Source organism: Misgurnus anguillicaudatus, chromosome 2 (assembly GCF_027580225.2).
Source record: "Misgurnus anguillicaudatus chromosome 2, ASM2758022v2, whole genome shotgun sequence".
Lineage (NCBI taxonomy): Eukaryota > Metazoa > Chordata > Actinopteri > Cypriniformes > Cobitidae > Misgurnus > Misgurnus anguillicaudatus.
The window spans coordinates 39,644,010-39,671,204 of NC_073338.2; the positions used below are offsets into that span (position 1 = coordinate 39,644,010).

At 37.2% G+C, this 27,195-nt stretch overlaps 2 protein-coding genes across 3 annotated transcripts in view; one reads left to right on the plus strand and one right to left on the minus strand.

The window, feature by feature from the left end:
• LOC129442857 (uncharacterized) overlaps positions 1-27,195 on the minus strand; it is a 183,223-nt gene that overhangs the window by 149,902 nt on the left and 6,126 nt on the right. Inside the window, exons 1-2 of one of the 2 annotated variants that reach the window (XM_073855130.1) lie at positions 15,053-15,446; positions 14,418-14,484 (exon numbers count right to left, since the gene is read on the minus strand). In XM_073855130.1, coding sequence (XP_073711231.1) covers positions 14,418-14,484; positions 15,053-15,081 — 96 coding nt within the window. In that variant the 5' untranslated portion in view covers positions 15,082-15,446. Of the gene's footprint in view, positions 1-14,417; positions 14,485-15,052; positions 15,447-27,195 lie in introns of those variants that run through there. The other variant, XM_073855134.1, reaches the window with a different exon arrangement.
• Positions 990-12,328, plus strand: LOC129442859 (uncharacterized). The gene is made up of 8 exons (XM_055203161.2): positions 990-1,195; positions 1,322-1,345; positions 1,486-1,603; positions 1,694-2,032; positions 10,833-10,907; positions 11,037-11,059; positions 11,252-11,369; positions 11,499-12,328. The coding sequence occupies exons 1-8, from the start codon at positions 1,117-1,119 to the stop codon at positions 12,115-12,117; spliced, it is 1,395 nt and encodes a 464-aa protein (XP_055059136.2). The 5' UTR covers positions 990-1,116; the 3' UTR covers positions 12,118-12,328.

The window sequence follows — 27,195 nt, forward strand, 5'->3', positions numbered from 1 at the left end:
TGAAAGATCTGATTATCTTGTTTTCATTATAAAAGTATTTTCATTATAAAAGTATTTGAAATAGGCCTAGTTCTACAGGGGTGCTTTACTGTGCTAAGGAACGAACATAAAAAGCCCTATTTAAAAAAGACAGTTCTAGACCCTTTTTAGGGGGGCTTCAGCACCCCTGTATGTCATCTTAGCCCCCAAAACTAGCAACTCTATCAAACTATTCACATATATTTTAGCATTTTATTTAGAAAATGATTAGTTCGAAAAAAGAAATTAAAATAAAACGAACAATGTTGGACATTTTGATGAAAAAAATAATAAGCGGTTAAAGCCATTAAATACATACAGTTTGGGAGAGTGATGTGAATCAGTAACTCTCTAAATTTCTTTCCACTTGTTAGTGCGTCTAATAATTTCTTTACTTTTGTTGCAAATCTCACTCAAGTAGGGATGGGACAATAAATGCCGATAGAAACTAATAATAACTGTCCGATATCGATTCTGAATCGCACAGCCAATATTATGGACAGCTTTTTCATGTACTATAGCTTTTGATCACTAGGAAGTCTTATCAATCGGAAATCACTGTGAGTTATTTATAAATGCATTTAAAAAGCAACACATATCAAACATAATCATTATACATATTCTTTATTATCATGAAAATACTTGAAAAGATTTGAAGACCCTTCTTTTGGATGAAACGGCATTTCACCGTAATTCATTGAGAAACATAGCAAGCATCATCGGCCGATTTATCCAACACTACATTCAGAAGCATAAAATAATAATTGTTCAAGTTCACTACAAATAATAATCCTTATTGAAAATGGAAAAAAGGATAAAAGCCCGCAATGAGTCTTCAAAGGGCAAGGCATTCATTCATTCATGTTGTTGCATAATGTTTTCAAAATAAATATTTAGTTTTGCTAAATCTCAGGTTTGTAAATGTAATGTTGTCTGACCTATATAAAAAAGGTCAAAATTAGACCATACCAAAATGTCACGAAACGCAACTGAAACTTTAACTTTGTCGGCTTAAAAAACGAAGTGAAAGCAGTACTGTGCCGTTTGTGTACGGAGGGTTCCCACTTAACTCCACAAAATTTGAAGCACATCATCAGTATGCAAGACGGCAAGATGAAGTTCACTCTTTCAATTGTTCTCATTTACTCCATATGGTGCAAAAGTGTTCAAACACAAGGTGAGTTTTGATCATATTAATGAGCTTTCTTCAGCTCAGTTATGTGCTTATTTGGTTTGGTTTTAAAGTAAATTATTACAAGCATGAAAAATGAAGGTCATTTTCTAAGTTTTCTTTATTCTACAGGAATCAGGAGTTTTGAGGGAGGAGGTGAGTCCTGATTAATTCTGGAGCTTTTCAGACCAATGTTGACTTGACTAAAATCTAGATACATGTTGACAATGTAATTTCCTGAGTACATGGAGGTTTTCAGATTGTTAATATAAATTACTGATATGCTCCTCTCATAGGTGATGACCTGTCTCAAGTAACCTGTTGTTTAATGGTGTCAAACACCAAAACACCAATTGTAAACCTTTTGGATTATTATGTGCAAGACTCAAGTCTGTGTTCCATCAGAGCTATACGGCAAGTTACATTTTACACAGTCAATATTAAATGTGGGCTATGCATAGGGGAAATGATGAGCACAAAAAAGTAACAATTTTCCATGTACAGGTTCCGCACCAGGAAAAATAAAACAATCTGTTCAGATCCTGAAGATAAATGGGCCAAGAAAGCAATGAAAGAACTGAATGCAAAACGTGCAGTGGAACCTTCCAAAAAGACTGTTGAGTGCCAAACATCTCAATCAAAACTGATCCCAACACCACTGACCACTTTTATATCCAAAGCAAATGACAACAGCGTAGCAGTCACTGCAGTGATGATCACAACTTCACCCACAAAGAGGATAAAACAACTGCCAAAGAGAAGGAGAGGAAAAAGCGGGAAAGGAAAATCGCTGAGAAGATATCAGTACCAATACAAAAAAATGTTGATTAAAAATAGATCAAAATAAATACCCCTGTTCCTATTTTGTGTCAGGTCGCCTTAAAAATCTTTCTGTTTGAAAAGTCTGAGGAGCTATTTAGCAGCTGTTGTGTAAGTTTCACAGACAGATTATTTGACAATTCTTTATTTGTGCTCTGCTAGTAATGATAATTTTAATTCATTTGCCTTGATGTTTCATTTGCAGATTTGAATTTTGATTTACAAACATGCATACATTTTTACATATTCATTATTTACATTAGTTTGGTTGTGCAATAAATGAATGAGTGAAAATAAAATGTGCTTGTGGTGTTTCCACATTGGTGTCTGGTTGTTAAGTCTGATGTCATGCGCTGCTTCCGGGTCCAACCGCTCACAGATGTGATAGAGAAATATCACGGCTTTAATACACTCGTATCATAATGAAAAACTACCAAAAACACCCGATCCTCATTTATATCTGAGAACAAAATCTGAGATGACCAGACATGGATTTATTGACGTGGATCTTTTATGAATTATTAATTTATTGCTGTCTTTGATTCTGAGAGCCTGAGACTGCAGTTTACACGTGAGTTTATAAAATTTTCGCTTAAATGTGTGCAATGAATAAATAGTGCTCATAAATGGCTGTTTAAATGTGGTGGCTTGGAGATGGAAACGGTATTCCTTACGTCATGACTTAACAAGCGGATAATGTTAGCCTGGAGGTTGCTGGCTAACAGAAAGCAGTCCTTTAGTCCTAAAGTTCTTTAGTATGCAGATTTTACTGAAAACCTCAGCTGAATATGTTTATTTGGTTTTGTTAAAGTCCTAAGACCACCTAATGTAGTTGAGGGGGCTCTTCAGTTTAGGGCAGCACCATTTTGGGAAAAAAACTATTATTGCGAAGTAACAGCTATCCGCACAATTATATAACTGCATCTTCATGAAAATTTTAATGACATCAGACTTAACAAGTGGATTCTATTGTGGAAACACCACGAGCACATTTTAATGTGCCGTTTCAACATGCGCCTTGGATTTCTTGTATATGATGGCAACTTGAGAACAGATATTTTTTTCAACATGTGCATATAAAGAATGTGCAGCAACAAACTTTGTTTAAAGTGCACATATTTTATTCAATGTTATTTTGTGTATTTGGTATAATACAATGTGTTTGTATGGTTTATGATTAAAAAACACATTATTTTTCACATACCGTATATTTTTGTATCTCCAGATTTCACTCTCTTTCTGAAATGCACCGATTTGAAAAGCTCGGTGTCACTGATTGGCCAGCTAAATTGTACGTTGTGATTGCTCTGAATACCTCTGACGTCAGCAGGAAATATGACGCTCCTTACCATTGCTGCGTCTGAAAACTCTAAATTGCTGCCTCCTGAGGCAGCTTTCCAAGGCAGGAAGGCATCAAGGCATGTCCGAATTCAACGTTAGGTTTACTTCCTGTCTCCTGAGATACCTTTGCCTGGGCGTACAATAAGCATGTGATTGGTCGAATCTAGTCGAGTTTGAAAAAATAAAATGGCGGCCAAGGAAGCGACTGGAGCACAAATTTAGTGTAAATAAAGGTAGATGTTCACTTTTACACCTTTTAATTGCATTTCTAGCGAGAAATTAGTATTGTAGTTTTCAAATATGTGATTAGTTATCACAAAGGCGCTCTCTGTTTAAATTTCAAACACGCTGCCTTTGAAGTGTGTCCGAAAGTCTTTCTCTGAGCTGCCTTCATGCCTCCGAAGTCATTTCCTCATGAGGCAGCTAGGCAACGAGTCACTGCCTTGAGTTTTCGGACGCAGCCCATGTTTGAAAGATTCACGCAATGCTAATAGGAGTTAACTTACAGGCTGTGAGTCCAAAGCGCGAGAAAATAGGATAATGTCGGACTTTACTACATCACCAATCCCCGAAAGTAAACTGTTGCCTACAATCTGTGTGTTTGTTGTACTCCAAAAAAAGAGATTTACTTTGGAAACGATAACTTGCGTCATCGTTTACTTTGGGGTATGTACCTTTTGCATATCGTTAACATGAACTAATGCACACTTACACACCAAACGAAATGTAAAAACATGAATCAGACAATAGGTGTTGTTTAAAATTAAAAAAATAATAATAATAACCTCTGTGTATACAAAAACCCATAAATCAAAGTAAAATTCATCAAATATACAGTGAGGAAAATAAGTATTTAAACACCCTGCTATTTTGCAAGTTCTCCCAATAAGAAATCATGGAGGGGTCTGAAATTGTCATCGTACTGTATGTGCATGTCCACTGTGAGAGACATAATCTGAAAAAAATCCAGAAATCACAATATATGATTTTTAACTATTTATTTGTATGATACAGCTGCACATAGGTATTTGAACACCTGTCTATCAGCTAGAATTCTGACCCTCAAAGACCTGTTAGTCCGCCTTTAAAATGTCCACGTCCACTCCATTTATTATCCTGAATTAGATGCACCTGTTTGAGGTCGTTAGCTGCATAAAGACACCTGTCCACCCCATACCATCAAGTAAGAATCCAACTACTAACATGGCCAAGACCAAAGAGCTGTCCAAAGACATTAGAAACAAAACTGTACACCTCCACAAGGCTGGAAAGGGCTACAGGGAAATTGCCAAGCAGCTTGGTGAAAAAAGGTCCACTGTTGGAGCAATCATTAGAAAATGGAAGAAGCTAAACATGACTGTCAATCTCCTTCAGACTGGGGCTCCATGCAAGATCTCACTTTATGGGGTCTCAGTGATCCTAAGAAAGGTGAGAAATCAGCCCAGAACTACACAAGAGGAGCTGGTCAATGACCTGAAAAGAGCTGGGACCACCGTTTTGAAGGTTACTGTTGGTAATACACTAAGACGTCATGCTTTGAAATCATGCATGGCACGGAAGGTTCCCCTGCTTAAACCAGCACATGCCCAGGCCCGTCTTAAGTTTGCCAATGACCATTTGAATGATCCAGAGGAGTCATGGGAGAAAGTCATGTGGTCAGATGAGACCAAAATAGGACTTTTGGTCATAATTCCACTAAACGTGTTTGGAGGAAGAAGAATGATGAGTACCATCCTAAGAACACCATCCCTACTGCGAAGCATGGGGGTGGTAGCATCATGCTTTCGGGGTGTTTTTCTGCACATAGGACAGAGGGACTGCACTGTATTAAGGAGAGGATGACCGGGGCCATGTATTGCGAGATTTTGGGGAACAACCTCCTTCCCTCAGTTAGAGCATTGAAGATGGGTTAAGGCTGGGTCTTCCAACATGACAATGACCCGAAGCACACCAAGGAGTGGCTCTGTAAGAAGCATATCAAGGTTCTGGCGTGGCCTAGCCAGTCTCCAATAGAGAATATTTGGAGGTAGCTCAAACTCCGTATTTCTCAGCAACAGGCCAGAAACCTGACTGATCTAGAGAAGATCTGTGTGGAGGAGTGGGCCAAAATCCCTCCTGCAGTGTGTGCAAACCAAGTAAAACACTACAGGAAATGTTTGACCTCTGTAATTGCAAACAAAGGCTACTGTACCAAATAGTAACATTTATTTTTTCGGGTGTTCAAATACTTATTTGCAGCTGTATCATACAAATAAATAGTTAAAAAAATCATACATTGTGATTTTTGGATTTTTTTTAGATTATGTCTCTCACAGTGGACATGCAGCCACGATGACAATTTCAGACCCTCCATTTCTAAGTGGGAGAACTTGCAAAATAGCAGGGTGTTAAAATACTTATTTTCCTCACTGTAATAAGAATATTAATATACACCCATATCTTTACATAATTCCACATTATGCATAGTGACTATTGCAGACGCACATGACAATGTCGATACTAAAACAAATGTGGAGCCCTGCTGTATATCTATAGCTATATCTAAATAGGTTAAACTGTGATGAAAGGTCTGTCTTTGTCTCATAAATGTCTTTACCTCTTGAATCTTTCTTTTCCAACATATGGGTTAAAGTAAAAAAAATAAAGAGCAAAGCCCTTACAATTATAAATCAAACCTCTTCAGTGACTCTTTTGATGTAATTCTGGTTCATGAATATGTCAGAGATGTGAACATTACCAGCTAGCTGCTGTTTGGTTTACTACATGTTTGCATGTTTTTGCAAGCACAGTAAAGTGCAAGCATAGCCACGATTTCCTCTTGACTAAGAAAATGTGATGTGGTCTACTGATGGTCTATATACGCACAATACCTCTCTACAAAAAGTTCAGATGCAGGACATCATATGATGTTTCTTTTGTGTGAGCTGAAACAGGAAATGCGCATGTGGTTATTCATTTAGAGCACGACATTTACTTTCACATACTGCAATAATGGAAATGACCATGACAGTATACACGAAAGTAGCAGAGAAAATTACACACGCTTAACCGTATAATATGCTGAACACTTTCAAATCACATTAAACAATGTGCATTGTAGATAACTAACATCCACGTGTTTCAGTTAAAGTGTAGGTGAATGCTGGGTGGGAGCTGGTTTTGTTTTAAGGTCTTACTGAGATGTGGAATATCCCATTAAGGGTGAATAAGACGCCTGTGGTTTCAAGAATACGGCCCCTATAAGGGCTCTGTAGTTTCCACACGCACTTAACAGACCTGCTTTATACACACGCTTACAAAGTGCACAGGGTTTTATTTTTAGCAACACAATTTCGATTTGGCTGTTCAATTCAACATCAAAGCTACTTTTTGTCTCTGCCTTACGTGTTGTATGTGTAGCATAGTTCAGTCCTGAGTCAAGGCAATCATATTACATAACTCTACTGTACATATACATGCAACTAAAAATATTTTTTAATAAGCAAAACACTTTTTGGACATGTATTATGGTAACACCATAGATTATTTTTTAAGTATCCTCAAGTATCTTGTAAACTAGTCAACTGGCGGCCCGCGATCCAACTGCGGCCCTCCAATCATTTTCATCCGGCCTGCCAGTCATCTTTGTCTGATTTAAGATCAGCGTGGTTACTTTTAAGTCTCCACAGTTCATGACAAATGACAGCCAATAAACCGTCAGAAGAGTCGTAAAGGGGCTGTGTGGAGTGCCAACCATCTGCAGGTGTGTAATTATCGGATCAAATTTGGGCTTTGTTTGGATGCATTAAAAAAAGTAAACTTGTGCGACTACACCACATGTGACACACCAGCCGTAAGTGATGTATATCAATGTGTTCCAATCAAAACACAATGCAAGGTTTTTTATGTTAAACTTTATCAGTAACACTTGAATCATTTAAAAACAATTGATGGCTGATAAGTACATTATTAACTAAAAAATACACTGACAGATTAAAGGCTCTTGTGCTGGAATGAGCTTCTCTCCCATGTTGATATGGAATTACGATAAAACTAACATTTCATTATGACTGCCACTAGGGGGCAAACTCCAACAGTCGTGTCCGAATGTAGTGTAAAATGGAAAGGTGGTTTAGCCTAATATCCTACAAAAACAACATAAGTTATAACATATTATACCATGGCTCTGTTAAAGGGGCTATATGTAGTTTTCAGCGGCCTCTAGCGGTGATGTTTCAGATTGCAACCAATAAGTTTACAAGCCCGTGCTCGAACTCATAAACGACGGCCAGACTAAAATGCAACACAACGGAGAAAGCGCCACACAACATGCTGGAAACTCAGGTAAAATCCCACTGCAACATTAAATTGACTGCATTTAGCCTATGTAATGTGGTGTTATATAAGTACATTTACGGTAAGATAGCAAAAACGGTTAGTAAACTACACTGAACAATTTCAGTATAACAGTAAAGCCTGGTATACACTGTGCTATTTTAAATAGTCCTTTAGGATTGTTGCTTGCCACACTGTGCGACCAATATCATAGTAAAGTCCATGTCACGCTGTATAGTCTCAGTTTCCATCAATGTCAGAATGTACGAGTTTAAAGACTTTTAAAAACCGGACGCACGCAAACAAACGCATCCGCAGTTTTACGTCATCGATCGATGACGGCTGGGCAAACACACGCTAAAGCGAAGGCTAGCAAACCGAAACAACATCTAAAAAAAGCACAAAATCAAAATATATTTTACATGCTTTGTAGTAATGTTAGCTTATCTGTCCATTAGGATGAAAGCCAACTCCGGATCCGTTTTTATACCCAAAACAAAGCAGAGGTTTCTCCATAACTCAAATGCCCTGCTGCCAATGTTAATGATCCGATTCACGTTTGGCCTTACTTGCTTCAGCAGATATTTTTTTTCTTCACAATATGTAGAGTTTGTGTTAAAGTCTGTGTTGTGCTGGGAGCAGGTCGTTTCTTAATGTTATCAGACATGTTGCAGTGTCGTTGCTGTTGAGTGCAAAGTCAGTAGACGAGGCGAGAGGCTCGGGAGCGCGCATGCAGGTGACTTCACTGGATTTCGCGCCAAATCCGACCCAGTACTTTCACATAAAAAAAGAATATTTTTTTCAGAGGTAATAGCAAAACCCGCAAAGTGGATCATTTTAATATAAGATTACAACCCCTTCACACACAGGCTCCTCTGAAAAGGGATTAGTTTAAGTAGAAACAATATGTACAGCTCCTTTAAATGCTGTATTCTTATTGGTTCAGATATATCGGGCATGCATTATTTTTTGATAATCGCACACCTAACTTGTTAAATGTCTGAAAAATATGCACCAGAGCAATGTTTTTGGAAAACCGTGGTATAAGTGGAATAATTGTCTCCGGTCCTTTGAATTATTCAAAAATAATGCACACTAATTCAAAAATAATGCACACTCGCAGTGTAATACCACCTTGGGTGTGCATTATTTTCATATCATTCAACGGTCCTGTTGTCAATTATTCCTTACATACAGAATATAATAATAAGTATTAAATATATACAAGGTAAAAATAGGATTAAAAGTTTGGCCCGCATCATGACCCTCAAAGAAGAGTAGTTGAAGACCCCTGATATAAACTAAAGACTCCATTACTGTGGTATATAACCAGTACTATGCTATATAAAAGTCATAACATATATAGCATAGTATAATACTCTAGGGTGGTCCTTATTTTTCAACTTTTAAAAGTTCATGCTCTCACCCCACCAATATGTTTGAATAAATAAAATTTGTTTAATATAAATTAAAGCTCACGTAACACACGCTGTTTCTGCATTTCTGATATTAATCTGGAGTACCTATGGAGTAGTATGACATCCTTTATATCTCTGAAGAGTATTTAGTTTAATCAGATTTATAAAAGAAAGATTAGCTTTAACGAATCTTTCCGATAACGTACGAAAAAATGAAGGAGGAGGAGTTATAACACGGGAGGAGCGAGTAGGAGTCATACAACACTATACAACACTGTTTTAACTTATGATTCACTACATGTTCGTGTGATTTATATAATATACACGCGCCTATTTCCAACATAAGACAGAAGTCTTACTTACCACGTGTAACTCGTCACGACCTGGTTCTGAAAATCCACCGCATCAAACGCACACGCAAAACTCCGCTGCTAATCCGGATAATAAACTATATCCATTGTTTCCATAAGGCTGGATGTCTTCTCCTTACATCCAAAAACACACTTCTTCTTGTGCCATTGTTGACTTTTGAAATTAAACAAGGCTGAGTGGCGTGATAAGCTGTTAGCAAGCTCTAGCGTCTCCCGCTGACTGACGGCTGGGCGGGGTTTTCCGGGGGAAGTTTTCCGGCGGAAGCCCATATAAAGAAGTGATACGTATCGAAAACCCCTGAAACGTCAGTTAGAACCGTAATCGAAAAAAATTAGCCGAAACTTGTACGAACCCTGGCGAAGTGCATTCGGCACAGAAATACTCTGAAACACGCCCAACTGCATTTTTGACACTTTGCCTACGTTTAGCATGAGGAAACAACTCTATAACTGTGTTAATAAGTCAGAATGCTTGAAATACCATTAAACCCCCCCTTTAATATTTAGAGGTTGCTCAAGAACTTCAAAAAGTTCAACACATTCGCGTATTGTGATACTTTGTGCTAGCATGTATAATTGTTTAATAATATATACACGTACGGCAAAAATTGACTTATTTGACCATGCTCTATGCAATTAAAACTCCTGTTTTAGTTGTGATATGTCTTTCAAAGCAAGAAAGCTTCAATGTGAATGAAGCACAATAGACAATATACACTGAGACAATAGCTGAAGCAACACGAAGCAAGTCCGCTATATGGTTACACGGATCAGAAGAGACTGAAATAACTGGAACAAAGTTAACCTCCAAGAAGCAAGTTTTATGTGTGTTGTGCGTTTTTAAATGGTACAGTTTTTGCCAAAAATATGTGATTTCGGAAATATTCAAAGGCTTTGAGCAACCTTTTTGCACAATTTTGCACAATGTGTTTTTATTAATATCCTAACACATTTAGGGGATGAGAGTTGAACATTAAAAAAAATAATGGGTTAGCATTAAAACAGCCCCCAAAAAATGTATTTTACCCAACAATGGGTTAAAACAACCCAGCATTTTGGGTTAAAACAACCTACAGGTATCAAGTTAGGTTCGTCGCTTTTTATCCAAACATCCAGCTTTTTTACAGTGTAGTAATATTGTATACCATAATATGCTATAGAAAAGTAAAACCACATGTGGCCGGTTGTATGTTTATAGTTTTGCGTTATTTATCTTAATTTATGTGAATTGCCACATTAGCCGAACAATGTCTAAGTCTACATTTGTACTGTAGTAAGTCATTGTGAACAGCGGTCAGCTTAAATGATCAATGTAAATGATGTAACCCTTTAGTTTCCTCTAAGTGGTTGAATGCGTTTCTATCGCTCTGTCTTCCACAGCACACTCATCTCTTCCTGTCCCTGGTTGAGGTGTCTGTGGGCCTACATGACGGAGAAAAGTGATCAGAAAGGGTGGTGAGCATTGTGGGCTGAGAGACCTCCCTAAACATAGACCCTGCAACCCAGATCGAGTTTCATGACTAGAAGTGTGCGAGAGGACAAGATGAAGTTCACTTTTCTATCTCTTCTTCTATTTTATTTAAGGCTGATGAGTGTTGTGATAGCAGGTAAGATTTAACCATTTTAACTATTTCAATTCTACATCTTTACAGAGAAATATTGTAATTTGGCATGAGTAACTTTTTTGACATCGTTAAATGTAGAGATGGGGAGTTGACATTGTACCTTCATGAAAGAATGTATGTTTTAGTTTATAAACATAAAAAATATTCAATCTGAATAACATGTGTTTTTTCTAGCAAGTGATGGACCTTCACCAAACTGCTGTCTTACTGTGTCAGGCACCAAAACAGAAATTGGAAACCTTTTGGATTATTACATTCAAGATAGTTCACTATGTCCCATCAAAGCTATAAGGCAAGTACAAGATTATTATGTTATATATCAATATGAAATTTAAATATAAATCAATAATCTGAATAAATTATAAATAAGTAAATAATTAAGTGATTATAAAGATTCTAAACACTTCTTTCTCATGGACAGGTTCCGCACCAAGAAAAATAAAACTATTTGTTCCGATCCAGAGGATAAATGGGCCAAGAAAGCAAAAGCAGAACTGGATAAAAGACGTTTAACGACAACGACACCTTACACAGATCCCCCTATGTGCAACACAAAAATATCTACAGACATCCCAGCTATATCTACAACAATTCCAACAACAGGACCAAAGACTGAGATCAGCACAAGTACAGTAACATCAAAAAACATAAAATCTACAACAATCAAAACAGCAAGACCAGAGACAGTGATCAGCACAAGTACAGCAACATCAGTCTCAACTGCTCCATCAACAGTGACCACATTCAAAACTACTAGTACAAGCCTCCAGACAGAAATCAGGACAACGACCACCAAGCCAACTACAGTGTCCAGAAAGAGTTTAAAATCAAATGCAAATCCATGTTCAGTTACACCAAAGCGGACTATAAGAACCACAACTGCTCCACCGACTACTGTTACAACCACAACACAGGACAGACCCAAATTGAAGACAATAAAACCACGCAAGAGAAAACACAGGAAAAGCAAGCCAGGCCTTAGGAAAATTCAGATGAGACTGCATGAATGGAATAAGGCTACAACACCAAAGAACAATTAAATTCTATACAATGTTTTGTAAGCCTGAATGTATCCAGAAGGTTGTGAGATGAAACACTACAGATATACTGGTCTAACCCTAGACTGGACTATAGAGATTGTATCGTTTTATGTTTTCGTAAATGTCGTTTTTATTACATTTCAACCAGTTTTGAAAATTTATATTGTGAGATTGTAATTTATAAAAAAAATGCTTTATTTTTATTGTTTAGTCAATAAATTAATTTAATAAATATTGTTTATTTAAATAAAATGTTGTCCTAAAATCTGACCTTGCTTTAATCAATATGGGTTTGCAGTATGAACAATATACTGTACACACCTCTTTAAAAGTCTATATTATTTTCATTCAAATAGTGAAAACTGAAAACAGCTGCATTGCCAAATCTAAATATTGAGCACTGCAATCTCACACTATTACCACATGGGGGCAGAATCACCCAAAGCAGAGACTTCAGTACGATCAATTGAGTTGTGCCAGTGCCAAAATCCGCACACATACTCTCTCTCCTTCCTCTGTGCAATGCAAAATAGCCTTTGTTGTCTACAGGTAAAAATTTCTCCTGAGAGGCAGCAGCGTCCAATAAATGTGAAGGTAGTGTAAATCAAGCATTAATGTAATAAATAAAGGATACAGCAAAAAGCCTAAATGCCAGTTTTAGTGAAGCAATGAATAAACAGTTTACTGCTGCCACTCGGAAAGATTTGTTGGCACAAGCAGAAGCAAGCATGCATAGACTTTAACCCTTTCAGTTTTGCACCTGCATACTTTTAAACAAAACATAATGCTATATACAGTATAAATGCATGAGGTTATAGGGTGTCTCTGTTTGCACTGCTTTTTGTTTCACCAATCCGCCGTGTAGACAGAAATGAGATTCTTAATAAAGCTTGTGATTGGAATGAACGTTGCAGGAAATTACAATCAATACTCTGCTTCAGATGCTCATCCGATATCGAGCCTTTTTTATGATGAAAAATGCATCGCGAAACGTAGGAAACACGGTTACGGTGAAAATCAGGTGAGAGGCGTGCAGTTATTAAACCTGAGGATACCTCTGATAACGGAGAAAATAAACAAAACGATTGAATTGACCGAGATCAAATCTCACAGGTGGCAAGCGAACACCTGTCTAATGATCGGATCACATTTGTCTTCCCTTTTTTTTCCGTGCGGCGTGTCCTTCATCTCAGGGACAGCTTGCCAAAGACCTTGCCTTGTACTGTATCCATAAAAACTGTTATTTTTCTTCAAAAGCAACAGCGTTGAAATTGTCAATCAATATTGTTTATATAACAGCCACTAAAAATCGCATATAAATGTGCGAGGGCTGACAATAGTGCATTTGGAGTCTGTCACCTTCACATGTGCGTGGACACACAGAATGGTTTTCTTCCCCAGATTTTTTATGGCTTGGCCAAGCCGAGGTACTCGTAAATCTACAGACGGGAAATAAATGTCAACAGCCCTTTGCCTGAGCAGGCCATGCGAAAATGAATGGAATAAAACAGGGCTTAATAGCACGGGGCAGGTAATTACCTTCTTTGGCCTGTTCGTCCATGAAATGTGATAATATTGCACAGTAATAAGACAGACCTAAACAGTGCATACTCACAGGCTTAGGGAGGGTCACTACAATTTGCAAGTCTGTCATACACAACTGAATGTTTTTGTATAGAAATGATGAAGCTATAAACAGACGGACTTAATAAACGAGTACTGGCACAGATCACATTACAAAAATTAAAAAACAATTTTCCGAAAAATATTACACAAGATAAAATGAGTCTACTCTTTCACTAAAACACTATTTGGCACTTAGCAACAGAAATATTCTTCGTAGTCATTTGTGTGTATGCAGCATAAAGCAATAACAAAAAGTTTTCATTACTGATGGCACTGTGGAAATGTTTGCAAGCCTATTTCCCACCAAATGTTTTCCACTAAAAGTGTCTGATAATAGGAACAGAGAAAAGTAAGCTGGGCATATTGCCTAAAATGTTCTTCCACCATTTAACTTATTTAGCCTACTTAAAATGTAAAGTAATACTCGAAAATGCATCTTTGAAGTCAACAACACTGCATTATTATAGCTTGCAGAAGCAAACATTACAGGGAACACTTTAACATGTAAAAAATAAATGTGTTTGAGATGGAAAGTAAGCAAAAGCAGAGAGTTTGTGCTGAACGTGTGATTTGATAGACCTGATGGACGTGTACTCCCGGGACAGAGCTTAACTTGAGAGGAAGGGACAAGATCGATGCTTTCTGACACAGGGAGATTACATTCAATGACTCACCTGTATTAGACAAGGACACGACAGCAATCGAAGGGCAACCACAAACCTCCTCTCCAGGCTCGTGATCCTGAAAAAGAAAAAGCATGGGATTCACATTAGGGCTTCTCATACTTAAAATTGTAACCCAGGGTTTTTCAAAAATGTAATACTGAGCTCATGTTTTAAACAGTAAATGCATTAACCTGAGTTAAGAATTAATAAGTGGTAGAGCGTCGTGTTAGCAGCGAAAAAGGTCATGGGTTCGAACCCAGGGAACACACACGTACTGTTACAAACATTTACATTGTAATGTACTGTAAGTCACTTTTTAGACAAAAGTAAAGCAGTGTAAATTATATTAAAAAGGACAAACATGTTTACAAAAATGAATTTCCTGTTAAACAGAATGAACATTTTATGATTTTGCCAGATATTTATCATTGTAGATGGAAGAAATGTGGTGATTGACAAGGACCTGCAGCGCATACCGCGCGCAATGGCCTCAGGTGTTTTGTTACATGTATTTAAATTTCATGTCGTATTATCAGCAAAACTAATACTGTTCAACGAATTATTATAAATAATTTACGCGTAAACACATTGATTTGTATCAGAAAAGTACCCATGTAAACATCCAAAATCAGAAAAGACCATACCTGTTGTCGAGCCACGAGCGTGCCATCATTTCTACCAAACGATGACGTTCATCTCTCCTAAAGCCATACGTGAGAGACAGTCCTGACAAATAAGTTAGGGTTAGTCGATTACCACATGGTTTGACTGTGTTTTAGCGGGTTTTGTTATTGTTTAGTACTGGGAGAAACATGATTTAAAACTTATCGAAGCGCACGAGACGCAGGATGGCGACGACCTCTGCTGGTCAACGCGTCTGAATGAAAACGACGCATACACTAATTAGAATTTTTACCTACGTGTAATCTGCTACTGTACAATATCCTTAAACAACATTTAAGTATTGCGTGTCTGTATAGTCTTTGTTCTGACTCCGAAATCAGATTAATTAATCAGTTCTTTATTCAAACTACTAAACTATAAACACACCGCACACAACCAACGTCAAACAGCACATTTATTCTGCGCATGCGTGAACACTAACGCTTTTACACATGACTTAAAAAAGTGTGCTTTTACAGACAGTGCTTAGATTAAACCAAGAGTAAGCTGGAAATTAGGACATTTAAGTTGCTTTTGTGTATTAGAAATTTATTTTAGTCTGTGAAACCGGGCAATAGAGTATAAAATGTCTGAGTTAGAATAAAAAATAAAAAGTATCAGAATGATATAACTTATGTTATATTTTATATCAAAACTTATTCTGGAACACACAGAAACATTTGACTGACCAACACTCAAAAACACCCTGACATTGTCAGCTTGATATGTTCCAGGCTCAAGAAGTTACTATATACTAATTATGTACAATGTTGTATACTAAAAACTATAATGGGTGATTCTCACGAAAACTTGGTTTTAAAAATGTCAAGCATGAAAATTTAAAAATTGCTTAAATTTACTTTTTTTCCCACCAGACATTGAAAAACAAAGTCTGGAGTAAATGGGAACATTAATTTAAAAACTTTTACTTATCATTTAACACTTTTTGTAACATAATTTTAAAAAATAGTCCTAAAAAATATCATTACCGCAACAGTCAGAAAACATCAACACTGACATATTTTCAAAATGACATGACAAACCTGAAAGAACATAATTTGGAGATTCTGCACATGCATTTAAAATCAAAGTATTATGCTTCTATTAATTAAATTAACATTTAATAAGCATCTGTTGCGGTAATGATAATCAAAATGTCGTGTAAGCATTCTGACAAGAAAATATTTCAAATTAACTGTAAAAAATTATCCTACCTGGTAGCCATCTTGAAGTAACTGGTCCATGTGCTTGGTCACTCAAAATCAAACGTTATTAAAATTCTGTATGTGTGCTTAAACTGTTCTCAAAAAGTGTTGCGGAGGATGAGAACATTAGGCATGGACAAATCATTTTCCTAATTTTTCTTCATTATTATTATACATGAATATTCAGTAAATATTTTTTGTCATCTAAAGTAGTCTAGCAAAACATCCATTTTTTTTTTCTTAATATTTTTGTGTTCATTTAATTAAATTACAACATAACGCATGTTCAAACACAGCCAGACACATTGCGGTAATGAGATTTTCAGCAGAAAATGAGATAAAATTTACAATTATAAATTCTTATGTTGAAATCACACATTGTGCAAGGTAGAACACAGTATTGTGTTAATTCTGATGCTTTTTAATGTTACTATATTACACATTTTAAAGCTTAAATCATTAGTGCCGTGGTGTTTCAATGGTTTCGTGAGAATCACCCATATATATTAAAAATATTGCACTTAACTGCATCAAACAATATGTTCCAAATGTTGTCATGTTACCTCAAATATATGCATGTATAATTCAGGAAATTATGTGTATAACTCTACATTTTTATAATTTTTTTACATTCATTTCTTAATACTTGGCAATTAAAAGTGTGTAGAAAACAATTTGAGTCTGCAATTCTGCCACACTGGGAAACTTGGCATTTATTGGTTTAATGTAGTACTATCTGGGTATCCCATGTTAGCTTATAAACATGCTGCATAATGTATACTGCAGACAGAGTAAGAGTGGCATGACAATACTATTCTAAATATAGCCGCATAGCAGTAGCCTGGGACTGTTTGAAGCACCATCATACTGTATGCAGATCAGATTCTTACATCCAAATCTTTCTTTACTTACAGACCAGTTTTTACTGCATTAAAATAACAAGCCGAGGTGTGACTGTTGTGTCAATTGGGCTACGTTTCATTCTCTATATTTATAATATATAGTAAAACAGAGGATCCTGAGTGGTTTTGGTACAGGGCCCAGATTTTTATAGTTATGTTCACGGTTTTTGAGAATAAGGGGCTGTCATGCAATCTGTCCAAGCTGGTGTCTGCCCATAATTTGACTAGTTTCTGCCAAATTACATTAATTCGTGACAGCGTACTACTGGTGTTCAACTGGAGACACAAGATGTGGAAAGCATATTTTCCTCTCTATCAGCCATTTTTTGCTATCCCAATTCCCAAATACACTGTAAAAAGTTAGATCTACTTTAAAAAATTACTTTAATTGGTAACACTAAAAAACAAGTAATGTCAACTTAAATTTTTCACTTAAAGTAAGAAAATTTAAGGTTGCATTTTTTTTAGAAATTACTTATATTACACATGATCACACCTAACCAACTTTTTTCAACTAAAATTTTTCAATTAAAGGTGCAGTGTGTAAATTTAGCGGCATCTAGTGGTGAGGTTGTGAATTGCAACCAACGGATAAGTCCACTGCTCACCTCTTGCTTTTGAAACGCATAGAGAAGCTACGGTAGCCGCCAATGGACAAACATGTCATCGTTGGAGACAACTTAGTAAAAAGTTTGTCCATTAAGGGCTTCTGTAGAAACATGGCTGCACAAAATGGCTGCCTTCATATAAGGGGACCCTCTGTGTATGTAGATAAAACGTCTCATTCTAAGGCAATAAACACATAACGGTTCATTATAAAAAGGTCTTTATACACCCCTGATAATATAGTTTTGTATATTATTTTGCATTTCTGTCAAGAGATCCTTCTAAAAATTACACACTGCACCTTTAAAGCGAAAAATTTTAAGTTTACATTTTTCAAATTAAAGTTTTTTTTTACGTTAATCCAACTTTCACTTTTTACAATGTATATGTGATTACAAGATTATTTGCAATTCATTATTTGCTGTTAATATTGTCTTTACCCTGCTGTCCGTGACTTAAGTAGATAGGCCTGTGAAATATTTGGGTCGCAACCCACCAGTTGAGAATCCCTGTAATAGATTTCAGTACAGTGTGTACTCGGCTATATGGGAGATAAAATACATATTGAGAAATTAGCCAGAGGTGGTTTCAGCAACAAAGCCAATTCGGTATAGTTTAATAATCATTTTCAGTGAGCGATAACCCTGTCCGTCTGTATTCCACTTGAGGTTTATTTCTTTCATTTTTATCACACTCTATTTGGCCTGAATCCCTCATGTCTCATTCTGCTTAGTGTGTTATCTTCTTGGAAAAGGGGATTCGTGTGTGCATTTCTTCACGTCCTCCGTTCAATTTGTCCTCCTGTGGTCAATAAGACTAGTATCCCTGAAAGACAGGATTAAAAATGACCCCTAGTAATGGAATCTCCCCCTCCTAATCAATAGCCTGTCCCTCTTGTTCTGGTAAAGTGTGGTTTTGCTTAAACCGACCTGAAGCCACTTTATTTAGAATACTGGTTTCAGATTGCTCATAGCAGTTGTATTGCCATTTTTAAGCATAGCTATAGATACCTGAGAGCGCGAGAGATCGAGGTCCATATAGAAATGAGTGTGGTATGCAGGCCCAGCAAAGGTCCAACATACTGGTATTTTGAAATAGATGCTATAGAAAGGTCACAGCTGTATTGTGTAATGATATTTCATCGTAGAAATATTCTATATTTTCTTGAGATCATGTAAGAGCTTTCGGTGCGTGTTCGCATGAGCAGTGTTTTTACACAAGGAGATGAAGCAAGGAATATTTATTGCTAAAGTGTGCAAGAAACTCACCACCAAATGAGGCTTTCTGGGACTAAGGGCTGTCCATCACATAACAGCTGACAAGATCATGTCGGCGGACTACGAGCCAATTACAGTTTCACTACTAAGATCAGAACGGACAGCACTTGAGGCTTTTCTTTCATCCTTTTTTTTAATAAGATTCAGTCAGGTTATGCTTTCCTACCCCTGAATTTGATAGAAATGGACACTTGCCTGAGATATGAAAGCTTTGTAGCTGGTTTGCCTGCCTCTGCGGACCCGAGGAAGGTCATCAAAGCCATCAGGAGATAGAAAATCCACCTCTGTGTTTTCATACGCCACAAGTACCTTTCTCAAATCGATACTCAGACCTTTTCTCGGCCATTGATCTGAAAAGCTGTTTTTCTAATCCTGAGATTTCATTTTCTCTGTCTCTCGTTTTTTTTTATCTGGATGTCTGAACTCTTCAACCATATAGACCTCCTTCAATTTTCTTCCCTGGAGTTTAACTCCTACAAACTTGAAATGTCTCATAGTCATTTTATCTCTTCATAGATGGGCAACTTATTCTTTGTTATGTTCTTTTTTTACTCCGGTTAAGTTAATAGTTTAATCAATATTTAAACATTCATTATACAAAAATGTTAAAAATGCAGCATGTAGTTAAAAACTTGGTTATGCAAGTCAATTCAACTTACTATTTTAAGTTTTGAGTTGTGATAAGTTAAAGTAACAAAAATATATCACAGTGTACACTATAACAGTGGTTCTCAAACTTTTTCAGCATGCGGCCCCCTTGTGTACTGTGCATTCCTTCGCAGCACCCCAAAGAAAATTTATGACAAAAAACAGTTCTAAAACTTAACATTTTAATTAAACAAAACCTACAATTATACAAAGTAGTGCTGTTGGCTAGTAGCCTTATTTTTTAGGTTTAATTACACAGAATTCATGATAAATTAATGTATTTTATAAAATGTCATAAAACTGGGGCCCCCCTGGCACCATCTCCCGGACCCCAGTTTGAGAACCATTGCATTAGAAAACAGTCCTTTCATAAAAACGCTGAGTATTTTTGTAATTGATGCAGGCAAAAATCCTTGATCTTGCAGCCCGTTTTCTTAAAAAATGCAATGAAATATGCGGGATATTTATGCAATTTTATGCGATGAAATTGCGGGAACTTGCAAAAACTGTGTGAACTGTTTTCAGCTTTTCAATGATGTTCACGTCACATAATCACGTCACTTTATAACGTTCCCATGGCAACAGGGCACATGGCTGCGCTTGTGTGAGGTAAATGCAACATTTTTCAACTTTTTGCTAAGATATTTGTGATTTTTGCTTATGATTATCAAATCATGCAAGCCCCGCATATTTTGCGCACGGAAATCTGCAATTTATGCTGCGAAAGTGCGGAGTATTTAAAAAATACGTCCCAAGCATAAATATGTGGTCTTTGGCTGATTATGCATTAAATCATGCAATCGCAGCTATGTGTCAGTAACTTACTGTAGATTTAAATTTATGTTTTTTACTGGCAACAGTTTGTTCAAAGTTAAAGGTGCAGTGTGTAATTTTTAGAAGGATCTTTTGACAGAAATGCAAAATAATATACAAAACTGTATTATCAGGGTGTATAAAGACCTATCATAATGAACCGTTATGTGTTTATTACCTTAGAACGAGACCTTTTTATCTACATACACAGAGGGTCCTCTTACATGGAAGCCGCCATTTTGTGCTGCCATTTTTCTACAGAAGCTCTTAAAGGACAATTTTTTTTACTAAGTTGTCTTCGAAGATGAAATGTTTGTCTAGTGGCGGCTACCGTAGCTTCTATATGTGTTTCAAAAGGTGAGCCGTGGACTAAGCTATTGGTTGCAATTCGCAACCTCGTCACTAGATGACACTAAAATTTACACACTGCACCTTTAAATGGACATTTACAAGTCTTTATCTTTACATAATAAAACTATAAAAAAAATTAACAGCCTCATACAAAGCATTCTGGGAACCAAAATCTGAAGGAAAAAACTGAAAAAAGTTGATGAGGATTTCTGGTTCCCAGAATGCTTTGCATGAGGCTGTTATTTTTTATAGTTTTATTCTGTAAAGATAAAGGCTTTTAATGTTTAATGTTCATTTAACTTAAAAAAAAAAACACTGTTGCCAGTAAATAACATACATTAAATCTACAGTAAGTTACTGGCAACCAGCTGCATAACTACAGCAATTTTTTACAGTCGCTATACCCTTTTCCTAACTTTATCGTTGTCTTCAGATGCACTTTTTTAGATCAAACTTGTTAACCTGCCAGAAAAACCACAAATAATATACATCTCATTCTGTATAATTGATAGTGTTTTAGCTATAAAATGTACTGCCTGTTAAAACTGACCATGACTTTCAGTTTATCTGGATGTTAACTTTATGATTTAGTCTGGTTTCAAATAAATATATCCTTTGTTGTTGTTGTTGTTTTAAAGCACTATGTTTGAGATTTGATGAGAAATAAATGACATGTTCCAGCGGCCTCAATGATTCTTTTGACTCTTTAGCGGGTGCAGAAACATACATCAATAAGCAGTTAAATTCTTGTGCGCCAGCCCAGATTTTATGGTTCACGGGCATTGAAAGCCACAGCTGATCCAGAAATGATTACTTTAGATACCAACCTCCATCCCTCCACTTGTTCGTCACTGGTGACTATTCATGCTATTCTTAAAGGTTTTGTCCACCTTAGACCAAAACCAATAAAGAGTAAATCCTGGTGCCCGAATAACAAGCTTAGATTCAGGCTGACACTTGTAACATACGTGTAAATTAAATATCTGTTGTAAGAGCTTCTCATTTAAATGCATAAAAAGTAAATAAACATAATAAACACGTTTTATGCTTCACTCCACTTGCAGGGTTAAATGGGGTCAGAATCAAAGACGTCTGTTTGAGGCAGATTATACTCTCAACCTCACTAACTCATTACGAACTGCGTGATGTGTTTGGAAACATTGGGCGTAATTGTGCCCCTGAGTCACAGCGTGAGCCCAGGAGGTCTTCCTTTGACTTTCAGCAGATTTCTCAGCCAAGGTCCGAGGCCAGGTCAGGGCTTAGAGATGGCTGGTTAACCCGCTGACCCAGACAGGTTCGAAAAGGGCTGCTGGAATCCTCAACGGGCTTCAAAATGATCCACATGATCGGAACCATGACGAAATCTGTCAAAATGATGTTTGCTAATGAGTCTCCCTGTTGCGCGGTGAGCCGGTGCGTTGAACTGCATGTAATATTTGTTAACATGACAACATACACCATCCCTTCTGCTTCATCTAACCTCACCTCCGTTAGCAGTTTTATGCATCCAGCCTTATGTCGTGCCAAAGAAGCAGGTGATTGGTCCTTACCTCCTGGCCTGGTAACATAGTCGGCACACAGGAGTAATGGCCTGTGCATTAATCTCGAAGGTAAGAATGATGGAGTGACAGATGGAGTGAAAGATGAAAGGTGCAGATGAGACCCTCTTCTGGCCCCAGATCTGATTAACGTCCACTGATGTGAGAGAGATTCACTCTCCCTCTCGTGAGGAAGTGTGTCCTAATGGGCTTCACCCGTCTTGTTCCTTATCTCTGCCAGCACCATTGCTACGGTTATTGCTGTTTATCAGACTAACGCAATTATCTTCTCAAGGAGTCCTCAATAGGAGTCATTTCTCAGAGTTGTTGGATAACAATGTCTCATTTTATTTTTTAGCAGGTTGGTTGTCCTTTCCAATTTGAACTTATTACAATACTGAGTCAGCTGTTTATGGACATCTACATGTGACCCAACTGTCTGACGCCGTCTATAGCTTGATTTCACTTCACCATCTATAGGTGAAGATGATAAGTTTGTTTTTCCCCTGTCTAGACTAAGTGAAAGTATCTCTGTAATGGTGTTAAAGGTGTCTGAGCGTTGATGGATAGTAATGCATTGACTCGGGGTATGTGAACGTCCTTCGATGTCTAGCTGCAGGGCTGCCTATCCGGCGTGCCTCCGGGGGTTCGGTAACTACGTTACCCGCGCCCATCAATCACCGTGTTAGGAGAGAGTGTTGGTAGCCATTAGCTTTAGCATCTTTATCTCTCTTTGTCTAGCACTCTAGCTGTAATGCGTGGGCTTAATTTGTTTAGCGTGCACAGAGTGTCCATTAAGGATGAGGCTTGTGTGCCTGGGTGTCTAAGTTTGTGGAAATGGTGACAAATCACACATGGATTTTCTCTCGGTGTACTGCTAACAGCGTACAGTAGACTGCGATGTACTACAGTGTACAGAAAGAAAAAATAATAATTCTCATAAAAGTTAGTTTTACCTCGTTAAATATAACACTGAAACTATGCTTCATTTTAAAGTACGTCTTGCACACATTACATGTACTTTTTATAAATAAAGGTGTAATTTAGACTTTTTAATCGCAGTTTAAAGGGATAGTTCACCTAAACATGAAAATTTTGTTATAATTTTCTCACTCTCATGTTGTTACAAACCTGTATATATTTATTTGTTCTATAAAACACAAAGGAAGATATTTTGAGAATTGGCTTCCATAGTATTCTTTTTTCTTACTATGGAAGTAAATGGGGCTTCTGATCGTTTATACAAACATTTAAACAGTAAGAAATATATACAGGTTTGTAACAACGTGAGAGTGAGTAAATGATGGGTTCCCACACCTTAGTTAACTTTAAATTCAAGGACATTTCAAGGACTTTCCAGATCCAAAACCTTCAAATTCAAGGACTAAATTAGGGGACACATTTCAAGTGAGAGCAGGTTACATTGTGTTACCTTTTAAGATACATTGTTATAGTTCCCTTTCGAGGGAACTTGCGCTGCGTCACTGCGGTTACACTTTGGGGACGCCTCCAGGGGTAAGTGCGTCCGAATGTGTATATCAAAATCAACCAATGGTGAGGCTTAACGACAAAGACAGGGTGACGTGGGAACCAGAAAGTATATCGCTATCTGAACGGCATTACAGGGACGCAGGAAGTATGGCAAGGGAGACGCAGCGTCTTGTTCCCTTCTCAGGGAACAACAGTTACGTACGCAACCCGATACGTTTTTATGTGTGAAACACAACTATGCAAAAAAGCATTTTGGTATGAATCAACATTCGCATACAGAAGATATAAGCATTTAAAGCGAACAGTTTAGCATGTGTGCTTAAAAGGCTAGAAATTTTATGATTTTATGCTACACTACACAGGGAATAATATGGATCTTTTTCCAGAAAACTTCTTGCATATAATAGATGCAAAGACACTTTCAATGACCTGTAATTATGTATGTATTTTTCAATAACTTCCCAGAGCCTTGAATTTTTTCCCCCAGATTCACAAACTTTCAAGGATTTTTCAGTTTTGGGGTGGATTTAATTTTTCTGTAATTTGTATGTGCCTAAAATTGAATGGCTTTTGTTTAATAAAGTTTATTTCAAACTGATAAAATACCCAAGAAAATAAAGCTTGTTCTCATCTTTATCAACACAATTCGGACCACATTATAGGAAATTATGTCATGCAGACTAATATATACAGTTTCCATTTGGTACTTAGATTTTGATTTTCTTAAACATAAATTACGACTTAAAATCATTAGGTCTGTGAGAATATAACTATAATTGATTATGATTAATCTTAATGCTTTTTAAAGAAGCTATTTCCTTAGGAATAACTGCACTTTATTCACCTCAAACTTTTCTCCATGACTGCCCCAAAACAACTTGTAATAAGACAAATCAGCTCCGGTTAAAGGGAAAAGTGAGTGAAACTGAATTCTTGTAAAATCTTAGTAATAATGCAAAAGGTTCAGCTAATGAAGGGGTACTTGAGCTTTTCTGATTAGACATTTAAAGTGTCGAACTTGATGTAAGCCGCACGTTCCCCTCCACGAGCATGCAGACGCTGTAATGACTGCATGGAGAGAGGGAGGTTTCATATTCCATATTAAGGCTGCATTAGAAGTGTAATAAATCTTGCTTTGTCTCAGGATCTGTTATGGATGGCCTTGTTAACCTTTCATGGAGTAAACCACAATACCGTTGTCTATAAACTTTGAAAATATGGACAATCACACCAATTCAAACCGAGATTAACAGCCTGATGATTTAAAACTAGCTGTAGTAACACGCAGTAACTGCAATATAGTAATATTGAAAGCAAAACCTGATAGATAGCACCCTTATATCCACACTAACCATGCAGGAAATTATTGTGGTTTCCTATAAGACAACCCAATATGCTGCCAACATTTAATTTCAGATTCTGTTAGATAAATAACTAAGAACCAGACATCCTGTTTGTTTGTTTCATTGCAAGACAAAAAGACGATTGTCACAAGTGTTACACTGAAAACGTCCTGAAGCTACTGTACTTGTATCTGTGGTAAATGTTTTCTTAGAAATAAACGATCAGTTTCCTGACTTGGTGGCTTGCCTAGAGACGATATAGTGACATAGCGCTCAGAAGAAATACAGAGTACTTAAAAATAGAGCTGTAAAAGGCCAGCAGATCAGGCTTTAAGAGGCTAAGGCCATCTTGATGATTTTTATCTCTAAATCTTATCTCGCACAACCACAATGAACAGCACAGACCCGACAACATCAGCAGGTGCGCAAAGACAGACAGACTGAAAGAGAGAGAGAGAGAGAGAGAGAGAGAGAGAGAGAGAGAAAATAGAGTGACTGACAACTCGGATGTCTGCCTACCACAAAGTTTTTCTAACTCGGTCTTTCCGTTTCTACTTGTTGGACGGGCTTGAATGGCTGTCTGCTCTACAGTGTGGCAGGCGAACTAACGGAATGGATTCCTTTAGATTTGGAATGGGGGGGATGGAATGGGAATGTTTACAGGGGAGCTCGTAAGCTTTCATTGTTATCCTGGGCTTTCCCACACTCTCACTTTTGTGTGCGCAGTCTCTTGGAAACTTTGACATGATGAATTACCTGCTGCATGCCATGCGTTTCAGTTGCACAGGAGTTTGTAAAGTACTAAAGTGCTCCTCTGCAGTTACACCACCCCCGCCTCCCCCATCACCCTCATCTCTCAATTTGTTTCCTTCCGTTCATGAGCAGACGATCACTCTTCCCCCTCCATTATGTTCCTCACGCGCTAACTATCTACCTCAGAAATCGAGGCGCACAGCCCCGCGCTGTTCAAGTTTCTCTTTCTTTCTTTGCCCATTAGCCCCGTCCAGCCCTCACTTCATTGGGGGCCGATGATGTCCGGAGGGTCTGTGGATCGGTGCCCCCTCCTCCCAATCCCTTTCTTTGCTTCTAAATGCGAGCACCAAACTGCTGGCCATTAAATGTTTCGTTCGGCACAAAAGGGACATTAACACACGAGTGAGTAGCTCTGTAAAGCCTGCGAGAGTGTTGGATTCGGCATGGCAGAGCCCTCCAGTACCACAGGCCCAGTGGCTTCAGCTGATACTGTTAAAGATTTAAGACTGGGTTAAACTGTTTTTAGGTAGAGGTGTAACTTCAGATTTTAAAGGGATAGTTCATCTTAAAATGAAAATTCTGTCATCATTTACTCATCCTCATGTTGTTCTAAACATGTATGAATTTATTTTTTCTGATGAACACAAAATAAGATATTTTGAGAGAAGATGTAAACACACAGCAGATAGTGATCATTGACTTCCATAGTAGGAAAAAAATATTTTGGAAGTATTGTGATAAATGATGAAAAAATATTTTGATAAATGATGGTAAGCATACAGTTGTTGGTACCGATTAAATTCCATCATATTTATTCCTACTATGGAAGTCAATGGTCACTCTCTGCTGTGTGTTTACCATCATTTCTCAAAATATCTTCATTTGTGTTAATCAGAAAAAAGAAATTCATACAGGTTTAAAACAACATGAGGATGTGTAAATGATGACAGAATTTTTATTTTAAGGTGAACTATCCCTTTAAGGAAATATAGACTCCAGTAGTCATCTGATGGCAAGAAAGGTTATGTAATATACAGCAGACATTAGTACATAACTTCATTGATATATATAAAAAGATTATATAGAGTACATTTCACATTTTTTTCTGGGAAGAGAAAGTTGTCTCTCTGCTGTCTGCATCTACCTAAAACTTTGACTACACAACTTTTTGTAGTATTAAAATGATTAATTTACTGC

Excerpts from the sequence above, each read along its gene's own strand:
- LOC129442859 (XM_055203161.2), top strand. The coding sequence starts at position 1,117 with ATGCAAGACGGCAAGATGAAGTTCACTCTTTCAATTGTTCTCATTTAC. Across the intron at positions 1,196-1,321 it reads CAAAAGTGTTCAAACACAAG|GAATCAGGAGTTTTGAGGGA; the intron begins GTGAGTTTTGAT and ends TTTATTCTACAG. Across the intron at positions 1,604-1,693 it reads TGTTCCATCAGAGCTATACG|GTTCCGCACCAGGAAAAATA; the intron begins GCAAGTTACATT and ends TTCCATGTACAG.